The following is a 19,047-nucleotide window of genomic DNA, read 5'->3' on the forward strand; positions in this document are numbered from 1 at the left end:
GAAAAGATCTGCAAACTGGGTCCAGGCAGGATGTAGAAGGGATGGTGCTGGATCTGGAGGTGATATACTTCTTGAATTAGTGTGATGGTTTGCGAGTAAATGATATACTCCTTTTGGCCAAATGAGTTTGCCCCACATAAAGCCCTCTGCTGAACAGAATGATAATGGCCATTTAATGGACAGTTCAAAGAACTCGCAATTTTATTGTGGAATACACTTATTGTGTAGCATTATAAGAGCCAGACCATCTTATCTATACTCTACGCTCATCTCAGAGTATTATGCTTCAGAACCCCATTTGATGGGTGCTGATGACTGTGGTTAACTACAATGCAATCCAACCACAGTGGCTGGAGAGAAAATGGCCGCAATGGTCATCAAATTCACTTTTCTCCAGAAGGGCACTAGTTTCTCTCGTCATCAACAAATGTTTTGTTTTGTTGACTGAAGCTAAAACGGGGCTTTTTGCGGCGTCGGGTCGAATCAATACGCCCATTCTGAAAAGTAGTTCCGGGCAACTATTTGACTCGAAAACAACAAAATTGTGTTAATTTCAAAAGTTTTGTCATAGTGAATGTTGAACACAACTCTTGTTTTATTAATGCTGCCTTCTGGAGAAAAGTGTATTTGATGAGTTTAATGACGGTTGTTTCGACTTCCACGCTGCTATGCTTCATAGCAGGTAAGCTAACTAGCAATAGGCGGCCAGGTGGGGTCTAGAGAGCCGTCTCCAGCTCCATGTCTGGCTCTAAAAATGGGAAATAGGTGTATTTACCCTAAAAGGTAAGGTGCCAAAATCACCTTGCAGCTCAGCTTTAAGCCATTCCTTTCTGTTGTAACTCCCAATATCAAGATTACCACCCATAGTGTAAGAGCCCAGCAGGTGTTAGCCGTCGTCTCTGGAAAACATGGGCCTGATTCCATTTTGAAAACACAGATATCCACCAGTACTGTTCAACTTTTAATTAGAAAAATAGTAGAATATTATTCTGGCTGATACAGACAGAAGTGTTTACTACAGCTCTTTGTATGCAGTGATAATATGGCATGGGTGTGCTGCCGGCTTACACTCACTGTAATATTTGTGATTCCTTGACCATTTTGTGCTGCTGACTGCGTGGTGATGCGTGAAGCCGGCGCGCCCAGCCGGACTCCTCGTGCATTTTTTTCTTTGTGTGTGTGTGTGTGTGTCCCCGACTCTGCGCTCCCGTCTCCACAGTCGGGCGTCACATCACGTGTCAGGGCTCCCAGGTCCTAGGCCAAGTTTCTCCGTGTCAGATCATCCACGGAGCTTCATCCTAGCAGCCCACACAGTCCGACCCGCCTGCGCGCATCTCCGCTCCACGCTGCGTAACCAGCCAACCAACCAACACCTCAGCGAGGATGGACACATGAATGGATTTAGATGGATGTTCCCGTTCAAAGCGCAGTTCAAGACCGCTTCAAGTGATTCTCTGATTCCTTCCTGTGTTTTTTTTCCCCCTTAAACGTGTCTCGGATTATCTTTCATCTTTAGGAAGCTAAAGAAGTGCGGATATTTCCTTGGACAGAGAGGAGCGAAGGAAGGAAGAGGAAAGGGGAGCTCCGGGTTGCTGGGAAAGGCTGGGTGCGTTAGACACAAGGAAAGTCGCGGATCATGCTTATGGGAACTTCCGATTCCATCTCCATAAGGTATATTTTTAAAAGAATTAAGTTATTTTTTATGTGTTTTTAACCGACTGTAAGTTTATTTGCCGCTGAGTCCACGCGTCTACTTCTGATGAAGAAAGAAAAGCGCAGGTGATGGGCGCTCCTTACCCACGCGAGGTTTTGTTATTTCTTGAAATTTATCTTTAAAGTTCTTTTCAACTCCGGTGCGAACGTGTTTAATCTCTCCTCTCTTTGTCACACGATCCTCTCAGGAGCGCAAAAGAAGAGCCTCAGATGCGCTTTTCTCACATAACGCCAGACAACAAAGCCCGTTAAAAAGAGAAAAGTCTGGATTATTCACCGATGTGACGAACGTGTTGCTCGCGATGATAGTTATGTTATTGTACTTGTTATAATAATCAGGATTAATGTGTCATTGTTTTCTCTCTGTCTCTCTCTCTCTCTCTCTCTCTCTCTCTCTCTCTCTCTCTCTCTCTCTCTCTCTCTCTCTCTCTCTGTCTTTGCGCATTCCCTGCCCACCATTGCGTGGTGTGGGCTAAAAAACCTCTAGTAGACCAGAGACAGAGCAGTCCATCTGTTCAATCACATAGCAACAGGAGGAGACAGAGAGAGAGAGAGAGAGAGAGAGATCCTCCATGTCCTATTGTAATTTTGTGGCATTCTGTAGAATTGTTATTTACCACAAATTGAATATGTTTTTAAAAATTCCATTTAATCAGGAATACTCCAAATAATATGGTGTCTGAGGTAATTAAAACCAAATGATGAATCCAATCACATTAAGTAATGGTACATATTATATTGTGTCGTCATTTTTATGGACGCATATCTGACTTTTTTTAGTGTAATTTATAGAATTTATCGATTCTCTGTTTGAAAACAAGTTTTTTATATTTGCAATTTGTGCACACTGAAAAACTGCTAAACATCGTGATTTGAAAAAGGAAGATGTCTGAATTTCCTTCAGCGATGTCTTTAGCTTTCATTTCTTGTTTTTTAGGGTGAACAAAGTAGAGCCTTAAGAAAAAAAATTTGACTGATACCAGTATTTTAAAACAAAGACCAATATCAGCTGATACCAAGCAGTTATTATCTTGCATCTTTATTTTTATGATAGGATGGTTCGTCACTGAGTGGAGACAAAAGAAGCAATAAAACCAGATAAAGAGCTTCGTTACTTGAATGCTCACTCTGCTGCTACAAAGCCTCACTTTGAATTCTCAAAATGTTCATCTACGTTGTTTGAAAACTTTGTCTCGTCGTATGATTTGTCGTCTTTTTCTTAGTCGCTGTTTCCACACATTTTCTTCCTGTCCTCAAACCCGCCGCCTCCTAACCCTTCTCCTTCTTACCTCCCCTCAGAGTGGCTCTGCCTGATGCTCTATCATGACTGATGGCGAGGGGAGAGCGCACTTTCAGTACGCAGAGTGCCCGGAGGGGCAGGAACAGGAGGAGGTGCTGGAGGAGGTGAGGCTCGCTATACCGACATCCTACCAGAATGACAACCCAGGCTGTGATGTTGACCCTGGAGGACTCAGTGATGATGATGATGATGAAGAGGAGGACACAGAGAGAAGGAGAAGGAGGAGGAGGAGGAGTAGCAGGAGTGGTAGAGGAGAAACTGAATGGAGTCCTGAAGTTTGCGAGCATGAAATGCAGGAACCTGAGCTGGAAGTTGGACCAGTGTTGGGAGTTCGTATCAGGGCTCCTATCCGTGACCCAGACTGTGTCTCTGAGGAGGAGGAGCAGCAGCCGTACCCGGCGCTGTCCCCGGTGGCCTTCTTCTGCCTGAAGCAAACAACGAGGCCTCGCAACTGGTGTCTTCGCATTGTCTGTAACCCATATCCTTTCACATACTGGGAATGTGTCTGAAAACTGGTAAGACCAAACACGTCCAAAACACACAGCCAGGATGCCACCACTCTTGATAGCTCACCTAATTCCCCCAAGTGTTACGTGTAGGAATGAGTTGCCTGGCTGAACTGAGGAAAATGTTGCTTTTACTATGTTTGACTTTGTTGTTTGATATTTTTTCTGGGTGTTGCAACACGGCTGATAGAACAGTGTAAGATGCAGGTTCCAGGGGGTTGGTTGCCCTCTTGGTTTCTCTTCCATCTGAGCTCTTTCAGAATTGGGTTGTAGGCTGTTAAAAGTACAATTCCACACATGATAAAACACATTTAGCTATTTTTGTACACATTTGTCGTCTTAGGCTACCTTTTCTTTGTCAGCCTCCGGCCATTGGACATGTTCCCCAAGTATGCACGGCCGAACACAGTTCATGTATAGTGAAGTGGAGCCATTCGGGATTCCAAACACAGGCTGGCTTTCATGTCATTGCATCATTTCTGGTCACCTCTGCAAACATCACTCCACAGCACTGTTGTGGCATTGTTTCCTTGCTTCTTTTGAGATGTTTGATATTGATGACTTTCTGCATTTGAACTGTTAAAGTTCCCCATCCTCTTTGAAGCTGTACAACCTGCATCAGACAGTCCTCATATAGTAACAGGCAGCCATTTTATAGTAAAAAATCCTTCATTTTGACATAATGTTGTGAAGTCAAATGTTCCAAATTAGTTCATAGCTGCTCAAAGTCTGTTTTAGTATCTATTATTAACCCTCAAATGAACATCCTGCCTGCATAATTTTCATCTGTGGGATGTTTTAACGCACTGGAATAGTGACAGAAAAGAACATCATGTGCATCCAAATCCAAGCACGATGAAAAGATCTTGAAGGGGGGAATCACTGCGTTATATTTTCAGTTCTGATGCAGTTAAGTGGGTGGCGTAAGAAGAAAATCAGGACCTGAGTCATACCGATTTGCTAAGTACATTTGTATTCACCTGCAATAATCTGCAGTGACAGATTAAATAGTTATTCTCATAGATAGTCTCATGAATTTTTTTTAACACTAATGCATCATCTGTTGCTGCATTGTGTGTTTTTGTGTATTTTTTAGTAGGTTGTGTTGCATTTTTAAATATTGTTTTGAGTTGTATTTGGATGCTTGGACTTTGCTGGACAGGTGAGCAGGTGAAGGGTACAAGCCTCTGTTAGGAGTCTGTATACCGCAACTGAGTCAGGATGTTGAGGTCAGTTAAGCAGATCTGAGGCTACATTTGTTGGTGGTTTGGAATACTCTGAAGCCTTGGGAGCTGAAAATAAATGAATTCATGCTCTCCAGTTTGTAAATCATGCTCAGGTGTAAGACAGCTGCTTCGGTGCTCAGACGAAGCCAGGAAGCAACTCCTGAATACATAATACACCTTAGCTTTACAAATAAAAGTCTCACAAAGCCAAACGTCCTTCCATTGTGCTGTGCCAGTGGAGGAGAAATGTCTGACTCTGCTTTGGTACAAATAAAGGCTCTGACTGGTTTGTATGTCTTAAAGCCAATGATAATCGCCATGGGTGGCGCTAAATCAAGGATGGAGCAATCATGCTGTTATAAAATAATGTTGGAAGGTAAACAGTTTTCTTTATATATTTACTATATAGCATTTCAACTTATAACACAGCAGATATATCATTGTACAGTCCAATATTTTCTCAAAATTTTGCAGGCTCAGTGTGTTGTGTGCCACTAGCTAGCTAACTCACGGTTCGTTGTTTCACATAGCAAGTATTACTTTGAAAACAGCGGCACGCAAAAAAAGAGAGAGAGCCATAGAATGCTGCCCAATAGCACGCCTCTGTAACCTGGTTACGCACAGAAAAACAATGAACTAGAGGTGGCGAGGGTGTATAATATCCCAGTTTCCTACGATACTTCTCCCCTTTGGTGCCAAATAACCCCGCCATAAAAACAACTCTTATTGTTCTCATTTACAGAACAGGGGTACTTAGTGAAATTAAGATATTACATTAGTCAGGGAGACGGCCTCGACGGCATGAGCAGTTGAATCTGAAATTGGTTTGAAAATAATTTGGGGGGGGGGGGGGGCGTGATTGCATTGGCAGACCACTGCAACCATTTGGAAATCATCCAAAATCCCATTTTGTTTCGAATGAAATACAGCTATAAGTCTCTGGGAAGTCTAGTTCTAATTACACTGGTGTTACTACCTCAGAAGAACTGAAGGTACATGCAGATATTTTTAGTTTAAAGTTTAAAACCCAGTTCTAACATCATATAATCTCATGCAAATTAAAGAACTGTAATGGGCAACTCAAGGATTTCTTACGAAATAAAAATACATCAACTAAAAGGGGGGACAGGAGGGAAGTAAAGCCTACAAACTTCCATCATCCAGTTCAATACATAGGTTTTAACCACGCAAGAGCAGCATGGTCAGTCCTAAACACACAGAATGTTTACTCATCTCTGTGCTCGGCTGCTATTTTGGTGCAAAATCTGATAAGGGCATTCACGTACAAGCTCCACACAGAGAGGGTGAATGAGGTGAAATATATGCAGAGGGTGTGTATTTTTATTTGGAATAATTTTAACATGTAAGGACCTTACACACAAGGCAAGGACTCAAATGCATGAGTCACAGTCAGAATCAGGTTAAAAAAACCTTTTCTGAAGCACACAGGTCTGTACGCAGTGAAACAGACAAGGAGGCAGACGGAGCGAGAAGGGCTAAGCCGAGGGCGAAGTCAAATAAAGAAGCTAAAGAAAGACCTGGAAGGGTTTCTCTTAAGATGAACCAGAGCAGAGAGAATGCAGAATAGGGGAAGGGACACAGGTGAAAAGTGAAACCCAGGTGAATCACTTTAGGGCAGGGAGACCATCACAGGAGTGGGACACACATGAGGACTGGAGGTGGATCTGAAAGAAGAAGAGTAAGACAACAGGAAGTGCCTCTTAATGATATATGTAACTAACAAATCCTAGTGTGCTTCCATAGAGTGAACTTGACCCCTGACCACCAAAAGCTTTTAAATTCCTTCAAAGAGGAGCAGTGAATATTTGTGCCAAATTTTAAGACACTCCCTCAAGGTGACCTTGAGCTATCAGGAATGTTAAGTGACCTTGACTTTGACCTTGACCACCAAAATATTTGCAGTTAATCCTTGAATCCCATTTGATGTTTGTGCCAAATTTGAGGAAATCCCCCAGGGTGTTCCTTAGGTACTGCATTAAAAACAAAAAGAGACAGACAGACACACTTGTCCTAAAACAGGACCTGAGACTGGTTGAGTTTTATTACCAGCCTTATCCTACGGAAATGCCTTCATGCGGGGAAACAGACATGGATATGAGGTGTTTTTACACAACATCTAGGACTGAATTCCAACCAAAATAGGAACAACTGTCCTTGTTCTGCTTCATTTGAGTGAACCTCCCACCTGTCTGCACGTCATCTCCCACTTGTGCACTATTTGTGCGGCACTGGGCAGAACAAGTTTCAAGAGCAGGAAATTACCACAGTAACAGCAGTAGAAGTGCTGCATGCGTTGAGCCTCTCATGGCAGCCTGCAGTTTTGCCATGTTCCATCTGTGTCTCTGCACAGAACTGCAATACTGCAGTAGCTCCTGAGGTACTCAAGTGTACTTCTATGAACTCCGCCTCTGTCCTGACTACGTCTCTGATCTGCAGCTGATGATCTAAGCCGTGTTGTTGTTTAGTGACAGCGAGGACTGTTTGTACCAAGATACCCTGGCTTATTAATGAGACGCGCTGTTGCACGCTCGATCTTGCATTAGAACTTCTTGTTTTAGGCTGGAACCAGGTTACATCATAAAGGCTGATCTCAGCAGGCAGCTCAGCTTGTTTCATTCCTCATTGTCTTCAAGTGTTTGTATGTTTTGCAAGACCGCTGTGTAAGCAGTGAAGAGTTGGTGGTCCACAGTGGTCTATGTAAATATTATTCACAACTTGAAATGCTATGCGCTATATCACTCAACCTGTAAACAGACATCGGTTAAATTCTAAGGCAGGTTGAGAGATAAGGAGATCGACTACATTACAGGGAAGAAAATTCCTCTTACAATCGCACCTTTTTTCACGATTTCAAGCTGGTAATCGAACAAATGAGCGGTGACACAGTTGTTAGCGGAGTTATGCAAATTAATATCTAGATTCAACACAACTCAGCTCTATAAAGCCACTAATCACACTTGACAATAAAAACAGGTCACAATTAACAGAGCAGCATTTCAGCAAAGCAGCATTTCTCATTCATCATGTTTATGACGCCCTCCATCACTGGGCATCGACTCTCTGGCCTGCGCACGACATCTAAGTTTTTGATTCTCATTTTTGCGATTCGCCGAGAGAGAGGAACCATCCAACTTTTTTGATCTAAGGCTTTTAATGACTTTTGTTGGCAACAAATCTTTAACTATTTGAAAGCATCTTCAGTTTTACTCAAGAAAGTCTAAAATGGTTGGTTGGTTAAGTTTCTTAGAAGCTCTTTTTGCCAGCTTCTAATGAATAACTTTTTGTAAAGCCACATTGTAGTTATTGTTTGTCCCTGAGGTTTTTGAACATCACCTTGGTGCTTTTTGGCATTTGACTGAGAAATTATTAATCAAACTAGCAAGTGTTTCCTGTACTACAAAGTATCAATAACATAACATGGACAAAAATGAGAGCTGAATTATCAAGTTTAAAATGTCTTGAATCATCTCATAGCTCATTGAAAGTTTTAGTATTCTACAGATGATTAAATAGTACAACCCCCCCCCACCCCGCAAATCCCTACAGAATATCACAGGAAGGCTTCAGTCCAGTAGTTAGCAGCGTCATCATCAGTAAATTCCCTGCAAATGCTTCCTGTCACAAGACTGAATATTTAGTTATATGGTGTGATAGAATAACAAGATGAATCAGGCTGATTGGATCTGATTCGGAGGCCAGACAAGGTTAATCCATTACAGATGAGAGGATTCATCATGCTTTCTGTCTCCATTTGTCATCCTGTACTCTAAACACGTCAGGCAGCCTCGCACTTCCTTCATAAATGAATACAAATGTAGCTTATACAGTGACGACACAAGGCAAACTACTGTGTTTGATTGTTAAAGTTTCTGATGCATTTGCTGTCTGGAAAAGGATTTTAAATGAATTGAGTCACAATTTAAGTTGGGGAAGTTGTGATTGACAGTGGATAAATATGAAGACCAGGGCTTTTTCTTGGTATTTGACAGTAAGATCGGTGATTTGTCAGTTTAAAACTCTTGCTTGAGCTGTGTCAACTTCAGAATCCTTGGAGAGCTCAATGTTTTATTGTGCTACCATAAACTCACCACTAATCAGCTGTCTTCTGTCTCCTGTAGTCCCACATTAGTTACCTCAACTGTTCTGGACTTTCTGTGTGTGTGTGTGTGTGTGTGTCTGTGTATATGTATGCGTGTTTGTGTCTATGTGTGTCTCAATGACTCCATCTTGGCAGTGTGAGGGTAAGAGAGTTGGCCTTGAAGTCAGCAGGTCGTCCTTCTCCCAGTGCCTCTCAGACTGGCTTCCTGAGGTGTTTGTGTGCATCCACCCCCTCCTCGCTGCCTCTCTCAGTACTCCTTCTCTGTATTTATATTGAGCTGTGTGTGTGTGTGTGTGTGTGTGTGTGTGTGTGTGTGTGTGTGTGTTTAGTGACTCATTATATTTGGCCTGTGCTCATGATAGCAGCAGATTGGGGGTCACGAGGTGTATTGCTGCGGAGATATAGAGGGATCCTGTCTCCGACGTATCAAATCCTGGCAGACCCTGGAGTTCTCTCATGTGTTTGTGTGTGTTGTGGGATTTCTGTGATGGTTCTATACTTTTTTTTTTTGTCTTGGCAGCATCATAGACTTGCATCAGTTGAAGAGAAACAAAGCCTCTGTGCCTTCGGGGGGGGGGGGGGGTGGAATCTAGAATAGATAATGCACATTAATGTTGCAAAAAGCCATATGCAGTTCTGAGAAAAGAAGTTAATTCTTAAAATAAAAACCTCACACTTATATCTATCTATCACAGGGTAACAAAGCATTCACAGGATCTCTGTAGAATTTGCTCTTGGCGCTTGAATAACATGAAGAACACACGACTATTAAAGCCGTTATAGTCTACAGGGTCACAACGGTTGGTGCAGTGTTACAAGACACACAGCAGCCAAACATAAATCAGCTTTCTGGCTACAAAATGAAACCAGAAAAGCAGCGTTGCAGTTGTAAGCCTCTGCTAGTTGTGCCCCTCACAGTGACCTTGACCAACATCTTTTCAGGTCATCATACTAGGGGAAGAAGCATTTGAAAAAATTCCTCGTGGCATTCCTGAGATATCATGTTCATATAAGGTGCCAAGGTGACCTTGACCTTTTACAGCCAAAATGTTTTCTTCTCAAGTCCCAGTTGACATTGGTGTCAAGAGATTCTTTTAAGGCATTACAGAGATATGGCTTTTACCTGAGGTGACCGTGATCTTGACCTTTGACCATCAAGGTCAAGTTCATCCTCGAGTTCCAGTCAAACTTCCAGCATGCCAAATTTGAGGTCCCGTAAGGAGTTCCTCAGATATTGAGCTAAAAAGAACGAGACAGACAGAGAATCCAAAAATATAATTCCTCAAGCTGTAACCGTAGCTGATGCAGAGCCATAAAAAACACAGCTTCCTGTGAATTTGGGGAATTAAAATTGTCACTACAAACTGCATCCCTCCCTATTTGGATTATTTCACCACAACGGCTATCAAAAGTCATTTATACTGCAGTTTCTTCTCAGAGGGGTTGCACCTTCCTCGTGTTTATGTTGTGGTGCTTAACCGAAGTCATCAGTTTCATCTGCTGACTTTGCGCATAGCCACTTGGATAGCAAGTCAAGCAAGTTTTGTAGATATTGTCCATATGATTGATCATTTTCAGTGTCAGTATAGCTGAATACGTGGAGGGTTTGTTGTCATTCACTTGACTCAGTGGCTGTGAGTTAGATAATGATGTATTCTTTTTGACGAATTTGTCTGCATTAAAGCAAAGTAAAAGTGATAACAGAAATCAGGAGGCTGGATGGAAGTTGAACACCAGTTAATTTGCTGTAGCTCAGAAGACTTCGGACAATTTCAGCTTTCTCTTAGAAAATTAAGTTTGGATTAAAATATATTCATTTGACTGTCCAGTCTGTTCTTCTCGACAGTGAGCTTCTGTTCTGTCAACTTCATATAACATTAGCAAGTGTTGCGTCACAGTTTTCTTTGATAACATGCTAACTGATGCCAAAAAACTGTATAGATCCTGTGACAGCCCTCAAGGTGTATATAATTGTGCACAATCACTAACACACACACACACACACACACACACAGTGTTAAAGTGTGTGTGCTGTGGGATTACTTCCAGTACAGTAGGATCGCTGTTTATCCCCAGGCTCGCTGTTTACAGGCTGCTTCACAAAATGATCTGGAACTAATGGTGATGACATTCATGTGTGTAAATGCAGCCTGTGTGTGTGTGTGTGTGTGTGTGTGTGTATATAGATTCGGTGGTAAGTTTGTGTGTGTTCACTTACACACTGTGTTAAGGCGGTGACCCTCTCCTGCCCTGGGTGCTGACTCCACTCCAGACAAAAGGAGTGTGTGTCTCTCAATTTCGGTGTGTTTGTTGCCTTGACAAGGATAGCCAGTGAAATTATCGACGCAGTCGTGATTATGAGCAGATTACTGTACCTTCATTTGGCTTTTGTCCAGATAACACGTCCAATTAAGGAGGAGAGGGATGCTTTGTGTCACTTCAACTTGTTCTACACAGCCAGGTTGTTGGTCTGAAAGGTCAGTGAGAAGGAAGCTGCTGCTTTTCAGGGTCAGGGGGTTAATCTGTTAAAGACTCCACTACTGAGTTCTTGGACATCCCTCTGCTGTCTAAAAGCAATAAGCTTTTATGTATAAGAATGTCATTGGTTTTCATTTTCTCCCAATTTTGAAATTCCTTATGCAAGACGCTGTGTGTCATTGCTTTCTGGGTGGTGGGGCTGGGGAGAGTTGTTAACAGACCTCTGGCCAAGCCCATTTTCTGTATTGAGGGATAGAAAGGATGGAAAGAAAACAGGGTAGACCATGCCACGCTTACATTTATCTAGCAGTTGACCCTAAAGTGAATTTTGAATAGACAGGCAAGAGCTGTCAGATAAATGCATTGTCCAAATCCTCACATGGAATATATATTTTCATTCTTGTAGATATAGAAGCACACTTCCTCACTGATTGGCTTTTTGCTACTGGGGGAGGGATTTCTTGTTGCCATGGCTACGTCTTGTGTTGATGACAGGTCGAGCAGTGTATTCGGTGTTTTCACAGATCAAACGAAGGAAATCCACTCGGAGAATGTGATGCATCTTGAGGGAGAGAGCATCATGTGGTGGGTAGGTGTCAGGCAAAGCTAACTCGGGGGTGGGAAGGAGCACATAGGCTAAGACTTTAGGAGACTAGATGGAGAAAAAAAAGGTTGTAAATGATAGAAAATAGAAGGAGTTGTTGGAGACAAGGATGGAGGAGATGGAGAGGTGATGGAAGTTGCAAGAACACAGGGAGAAGTTAAAAGGACCGAATTGTAAATAATTTACAGACAATCTATCCTGCACACTGTGTGTACTAACACGCTGCTCCTGTCTGAACATTGGACAAGTGCGAGCGATGACCACGTTCTTCTCTACTCTCACTTACTGTTTCTCTGTTACTTGACAGTTGCTGCAGTAAGGATGCAGGGGCTTCTCTCTCTCTCTCTCTCTCTCTCTCTCTCTCTCTCTCTCTCTCTCTCTCTCTCTCTCTCTCATCCCTCCATCCCCCACCTCCATCCCACTGTCTCCCAAAAAGCTGCAGCTGAATAATGGGTCCTCGCTTTGTTTCTTCTCATTTCTGCATCTGCTCTGGGCTGCGGTGCGACTGCTAATGCACCGAAGCATTCCCTTTTTTTTTTTTTTTTCTATTTTAGAATTTTTTTTTCATTTCTGATCAGTCATGCATGTTTTTTTCCCAGTATACTGCAGTATAAAATATGGATTTGCCTGCACGCACTCACAGTCAAAAGGTTCCCCAGAGCAGCTAGAAGAACTATGGGTTCTTTTTTGATGATGAAACCACTCGCTGAAATAAATTGTCAGGGTGGTTCTCATTGTCTCACAATCTGATATGGACTGACTTGCAGTCTGTGTTGATTTATAAGCTTGAGGTAGTTGGTGGTGTGTGTTGTCCTGGCGGTCACTGGGTTGGGCTGGGGGGGAATTGAGTTCAATAACGGTGGATTTATCCAGGCAGATGGTTATAAAATATGAGGTGAAAAAAGGGTGTCAGCAGGTGTAATTGAAAAGCTGAACTACAACAGATTCTGAGGGACCACCGTACTTCTCGGACATCACATAAAAAGTAGCATTATACACACCAAGTAATGTGCAAGGAGTAACCCGAAAAGGCGATAATATGTTTCTTTTTTTCTGGAGGAGGATCTGCCAGCAAAAGGTCAGCTCAAGGCTCCCCAGGGACCTTGAATCGTGCCGTGGTTGGGATCCTCAGCAGACCCTCATAGGAGGCTCCTCTGTGTGTGTTTTTTTTAAAGACTCAGATGTCCCATCTTGGTGTTTAATGGGGTGCTTAGTATTCAGTTATGTTTTTAGGTCATATTGGCTTGTTGCGTTTGCTGTTTAGTCGTTGCACTGCTGTTCTTAATGAGCTTGTGTGTGTGTGTGTGTGTGTTCCTGATGTTCTGAGCTGTTTCCCCACAGTCGAGCTCCACATGAATAACGCAGCAGCCCTCGCCTTGCTGCTGATCACATTACTGTCTGAAAGATGGTTGGAATGACAGAAACACACACGTGTGCGCGCACACGCACACACACACACACACACACTGAAAGAGAGAGAGGCAGGCCGTCTACTTGCAATGGCCTACTTTGTATGGACAGCTTTTCATTTCACACAACAGTGTTCCGCAGGCAATAAGAATTGCTCACACCAATCTGCATAAACACAGGCACACATTCCTTTTTTCTGTTTGCAGAAGGACACTTTTATAGATTCCTTCTGCTGTACCAACTCTGATGATCAAACCAGCTCCTAAATGGGGGCTTGTGTGGGAGTGGATACACGGATGCGTGTGTGTGTGTGTGTGTGTGTGTGTGTGTGTGTGTGTGTGTGTGTGTGTGTGTGTGTGTTATATGAAAGAGTAATGCAGAGATGGAGGAATAAATAAAAGATCTGGGAAACCCATCAGCATCTAGCACTTGGTTGTCATGGCAATGCGGACAGCACAGCATAGAGTGTGTGTGTGCGAGTGAGAAAGAGATAGAGATCATATCACTGCAGTGTTTGACAGTATGGAGGGAACTTTGGGAACAAAACACAGTAACTCCTGTCTCAGCCTTCCATTTCAGTGCCTCATTAAAGCAAAGAAATGTTTATCAAGTCATACTGTGATAGATAGCAGAAGTAAGAAAAGAAATGATGAAATATCTGATCAGATATGACGTTTCAGGCACTTTTTGTCTCCAGTTTTGCGATTTTAAATTGCACTGTTTGTGCTGTTTCCTGCTTGGCCTCACATCTTCATGAGTGTGCGTTTTTGTGTGTGTTTGTAAGACATGCTTTTACAGCAGTGGTGTATAATGGATAACGGCATCTCCTGAGACCTGAAAACTGCAGCTTCTCCGCTTCTTTCTGCTCTCTTCAGCACGTGTCTCCGCTTTGTCTACAAAATGGGCCTATATGCACAGGAGTGTGCATGCAGAGAGAGTGCGTGTGCAATGTTAAGTGCAGCGATAAGGAGAAGACATCCTAGTTTTACAATAGACTGGCGATTAAAGGTTGATGGTGAGGAAAAGTGTTAGCTAAAGTGTACAATTCCATGAACTTCAAACAGCTCTAATGAGTGTGTGTGTGTGGGTGCGTACAAGTGTGTGCGTGCATGTGTGTTTTTGTGTGTGTGAAAGAAATAAGAGTGGGTGAGAGAGGAAGAGGGAGAAGTCTAGGACAGTGGGATTATCTCGGCGAAGAGGCTGTTACTAGAAACTCTACCTGGTTACTAGGCAACAGAATAGCACTGCTGCACATTGTAGCATTGGGGAAGGTGGGTGTCTATCCTGTGTGTGTGTGTGTGTGTGTGTGTGTGTGTGTGTGTGTGTGTGTGTCTAGTTGTCCATGTTTGAGTGCTGAGTCAATAATATTTAGAAGTATTTTATAGAATGTGTGATACAGGATGAGACGGTAGGGGTGTCAATGGTGATGTGCTTTGGTGTCTTATGGTGACAGATAGGGTATTGGAAACGTTCTGTCAGCGGCAAAAAAACATCAACACATTATTCTATAAAAGAGGAGTGTTTGGAGGCGTGAAAAAGTGAGGCTGAGTTCTGTCTCTTGAAATAGTCGATGATCTGGCTGACGACATAAAACAGAGAAAAGGATAAAGGGCAGAAAGAGAGGGAGGGAGAAACAGAGAGAGAGAGAGAGAGTGAGTTTAACCATCCTTCTTGACTGTGAATTGCTACTCACATCAGATTTTTTGGGTGACTTCACATCCCTTGGAGGATGTAACCCACACCAAATTGAACTGACAATGAACCCACCGTGAGACCCGCTGAGTAGAAGAAGACAAGACATCGCATCTGTTTGTTTGGTTGCTTGACCGAATACATCACATTTCTGAATTTGTTTCTTTTCTGCAGTAAATTGTCCAAGAATTATGTAAGTCATCACGGTTTGATGCACATTGAAAGTTTCAAATCTTGGGCATAGGTTATTTGAAGACAGATGTGTAAAAGTCTTGTAAACCAGCAACCGGACTGCTTCCTACCAATATTAGTGACTTTCCTTGTAAATGATCTATTTTCCTCTGGATCGAACATGGCATTGTTTGTCTCAAAAGTCACACACACTTGCACACACAGATAGTAGGTCAATGTGAATGGATTAATCATCCTGAGACAGCTGGGATGATCATTAATTTTGTCTCAGAGGCAACCTTATTATTTCTTATTTGCTGCCGTGTGTGTGTGTGTGTGTGGCAGATTGCTATTTAATGTCCATTAGGCTGTAATGAAGGAACGCAGCTCTCACTGGCCCCCTTTCTGCTTTCTAATGGACCTCTATTATCAGAGCTCAAAGACACATGGATACTACACTGCACTTTCCTCAGCACACACACACACACACACACACACACACACACACACACACACACACACAAACTGGCTGTATGCAAGATGAAAGGGCGTCGAGAAGCAGCTGACCCAGCTGAAGTGCAGGAGGCCTGGGGTGTGTTAAACGGCCTGGTTTTAGCTGAAGTGGCTGTATAATGGTGCTGTTACATACTTGTCTGGAGAGGATGGAGCCAAACGTCACAGAACAAAACACTGTTACACTGATGAGAGAGATGAGCACTTGTCAAGACCTGAGAGGAACACTGAAAACAGCCACAGAAATTACATTCGAGAACAGTTTAGTACAGCAGATGTATTTCACAATGGCAGATGGTCAATAGAGGGCGCTCTAACCCCCCCCCCCCCCCCCCCCACACACACACACACACACACACACACACACCCCAATAGAGCTTGATTTTATGCCACCATACTGAGGTAAGCTGCAGGACAGAGGCGTTACGTCTTAGAGTTCTTCATCCATTCCTTGCATGTTTGTTACTGCGACATCGCAGAAACAGTTCTTCAAATTTGGCAGACATCCCTAGGGAGATTGGGACTCGAGAATGAACTAGGATTTTCATGGGTAAAGGTCAAAGGTTAAGGTCACTACAATTGCCACATATGTGATGCAGTGTTTTTGATTTAATTCTTTTTTTTAACCCATGAACATTTTTAAAATAAGCAGTAGCTCCTTTCTTTTATGTTCTGGTGTGTTTTAGATGCATGATCATTTTTTTTCCATGTGGAATATAAATCATTAAGTTTGGGGGAAATAAGCTAAACGCTTAGCGTAAATTGTCTTTCTCTCCTGAAGTGATTGACTGCACTCACTGGACCATGTTTCTGTCTGAGGCGAGTTGTCACAGCAACATACAGTACATTTAGCCAATAAGCATCCTCAAATCTGATGACTTGAAGGAGCTTCAAATGTTTCCCCAAGCAGAGGAGCGATGGAGTGACCTGACATTACTGACCATGAACACTTGTTTTGCAAGTTGCTAATCAGACTGCAAATTCAGACTAGCAAACAGAGGTGGCCCGAATATTTTCTGGCTACTCCAGAAGGTTCTGATATTGTAGAGTTGGAAACAATGAAGAAAATGATAAAGATATTCTGTCTATATTTTTTTGTTGACACGATCAGAAACTTAATAGAATAGTAAATTATTAGTGAGGTTATAGTGGGTGGTATTGTTGATTTGGTATTCTTCCCTATCAGGTAGTTAAATGTGATGATCAAAATATTAGAAACATCTTTCGGTATATGGAGGTATGTAGCTGAACACCGCATATAATCTCGATTGTTGACTTATAATTAACTTTAAACCTCTCTGACAGTTTCAATCAAAACTTAATATGATTATCTTTTTTAAGGTGGAATTGACGGGATTATACTGGATCACATTAGATTAAACAAGGGACAATATACACAAAAGCTTCTTTCCAGAGTGCGGAATAATTGAATATAATAGTTGGCGACAACAGAATAGAAGAGAAGAAAGGAACATGAAATTCTGTGCAGAAGTCTCACAGCTAATCATTGTGCTCAAAATCTGCTTAGCTTTAGTTTACCAATGAGCAACAATCCCTTGTGCAGAGGAGAATTTTTGTCTGCCTCTGCATTCTATGCATCTATGGATTATGGTGTAATAACTCCTATAGCAGTGTAATCACTTTTGCATTCACCATTACTTCTCTGTTTTTGTGATAAATGAGCAGGTTAGACATCAGACACAGGAGTGCAGAGTAGCATCAGCAATAAAGAGTGCTGGGAAGCCTATGGGAAATGAAGCTGTCAAACATAGAAGTTCCCTGTTTTTTTTTTAATACTTTTCATTCTTTGTTCACACTTACAGCCTTTTGTCTGCTGCTGTAATTATCCAATTCTCAGGTAGAGAGCTTAAAAATTGCCTGAATCATTTCACATTTGATCGTCTTTACGTATGAAGCATTTTTGAATGTTTCTGGTCTCGCCCTGGCTGTGCAGCTGTCGCTGTCCCTGAACAAACTCTTACAGCCCAGTGTAGAAACACTGGAGTTGCAGTGGTGCCTCCAGCTTGCAGACAGATAATTGGGGAACCACACGCGACCATTTAGGGGAATTTCATACACGCTGACACATCAGAGTTTCCGGAACAACATTGTTCCTTAGGTTTAACCTGCAATTAACCCTGCAAAGAGAAAAATTCCCTGCTTCACCATAAAACACAACCATATCTTTCATGGTGTGTTTGCGTTATAGTGCATGATTCTGTGGTGTGTGTTGTATGTTTGTGTGTTCATGCGTTGTGCAGCAGGAGAACAGTTGTCATGAGTGTGCAGTAGTCAGCATTTGTGTGTTTATGTGTGTGTGTCTTTAATAGCACTCTGTATGAACTTTCTATGGAGTGTGTGTGTATGTGTACCATAGCACACTGCAGGCAGAGAAGTGCTAACATGAGTGTGTATGACAGACCTCCCACATGCCGGGCTTTGATCTGGTTTGTTCCGGTTGGCGGCCTTGTGTCGACATGCTGATGGACGCCGGACAGGCCCTCTTTTAGTTTAGGCTGATGAGATGCTCTACTTACAAACAGATCAGAGAGCGTCGGACGGAGTGGCAAGGTGTGTGTGTGTGTGTGTGCACGTGGGCATGTGTGAGAGATAGGGAGGATGTATGCTTTGCTATGTGTGTCGGATGGGAGAGTCATCTGTCAAGTCAGCTCAGGACTGTAAAACTGAGGCCCATATTGCACTGCTATCATCCATAACATCCTCCTCTGATGCAGCCAGTAATTTAAAACTGAACAACAAAATCATCATCTTCAGTTTCCTGAGTGACTAAAGACAAAACCACATTAAATTGTATTAAGAAACCTAACAACATGCCCATAAGTGGCGTGAAAGGTACTGAAATCAAATAGGACCAGAAAGCACTCAGAGAGTGTATACCAGGAGAACTTTGAGCCCCCTTCCACTTTCATGGTCCCTAATTAATTAACTATGACTTAAATTCAACTTGTAGATGTCTTCAGGTCGGGACTCTCATCAAACGTGTGAAGTTTGGAAAAGATCTGACCATGTGGACTCAAGTTACTGCAATCTCCTGTTCTTCCTGGTGAAATATCCGAGTTGTTCAAGGTAACAGTGTGTAACTAAAACTCTCGGTCTTCACAGTAACCAATCATGAAGTTCTTCAGGTCTTTCTAAACAAATTTGAGATGGATCTGGGCCAGCCACTAGGAGGAGTAAATCATAATGTTAAAACATGTTATTTCCTGTTGCCACCAGGTGGCGTTATAGCTAATCTGTCCCCAAGTTGAATGGATTCTTCCACACTACACTCCCTCCACCATGATTGGTGAGAA

At 42.5% G+C, this 19,047-nt stretch overlaps 1 protein-coding gene across 3 annotated transcripts in view; it reads left to right on the forward strand.

Annotated features, from left to right (window-relative positions):
- The first annotated feature begins 503 nt into the window (after positions 1-503).
- cacna1ha (calcium channel, voltage-dependent, T type, alpha 1H subunit a) overlaps positions 504-19,047 on the forward strand; it is a 115,431-nt gene continuing 96,887 nt past the window's right edge. For 2 of the 3 annotated variants that reach the window (XM_086186127.1, XM_086186129.1), the window contains exons 1-2: positions 1,088-1,671; positions 3,013-3,490. In XM_086186127.1, the coding sequence (XP_086042253.1) occupies positions 3,037-3,490 (454 nt within the window). In that variant the 5' untranslated portion in view covers positions 1,088-1,671; positions 3,013-3,036. Of the gene's footprint in view, positions 683-1,087; positions 1,672-3,012; positions 3,491-19,047 lie in introns of those variants that run through there. The other variant, XM_086186128.1, reaches the window with a different exon arrangement.

The sequence above is a fragment of the Aulostomus chinensis genome, chromosome 18 (genome assembly GCF_037954235.1).
Source record: "Aulostomus chinensis isolate RoL2024-O1b breed Wild chromosome 18, RoL_Achi_v1.0, whole genome shotgun sequence".
NCBI lineage: Eukaryota > Metazoa > Chordata > Actinopteri > Syngnathiformes > Aulostomidae > Aulostomus > Aulostomus chinensis.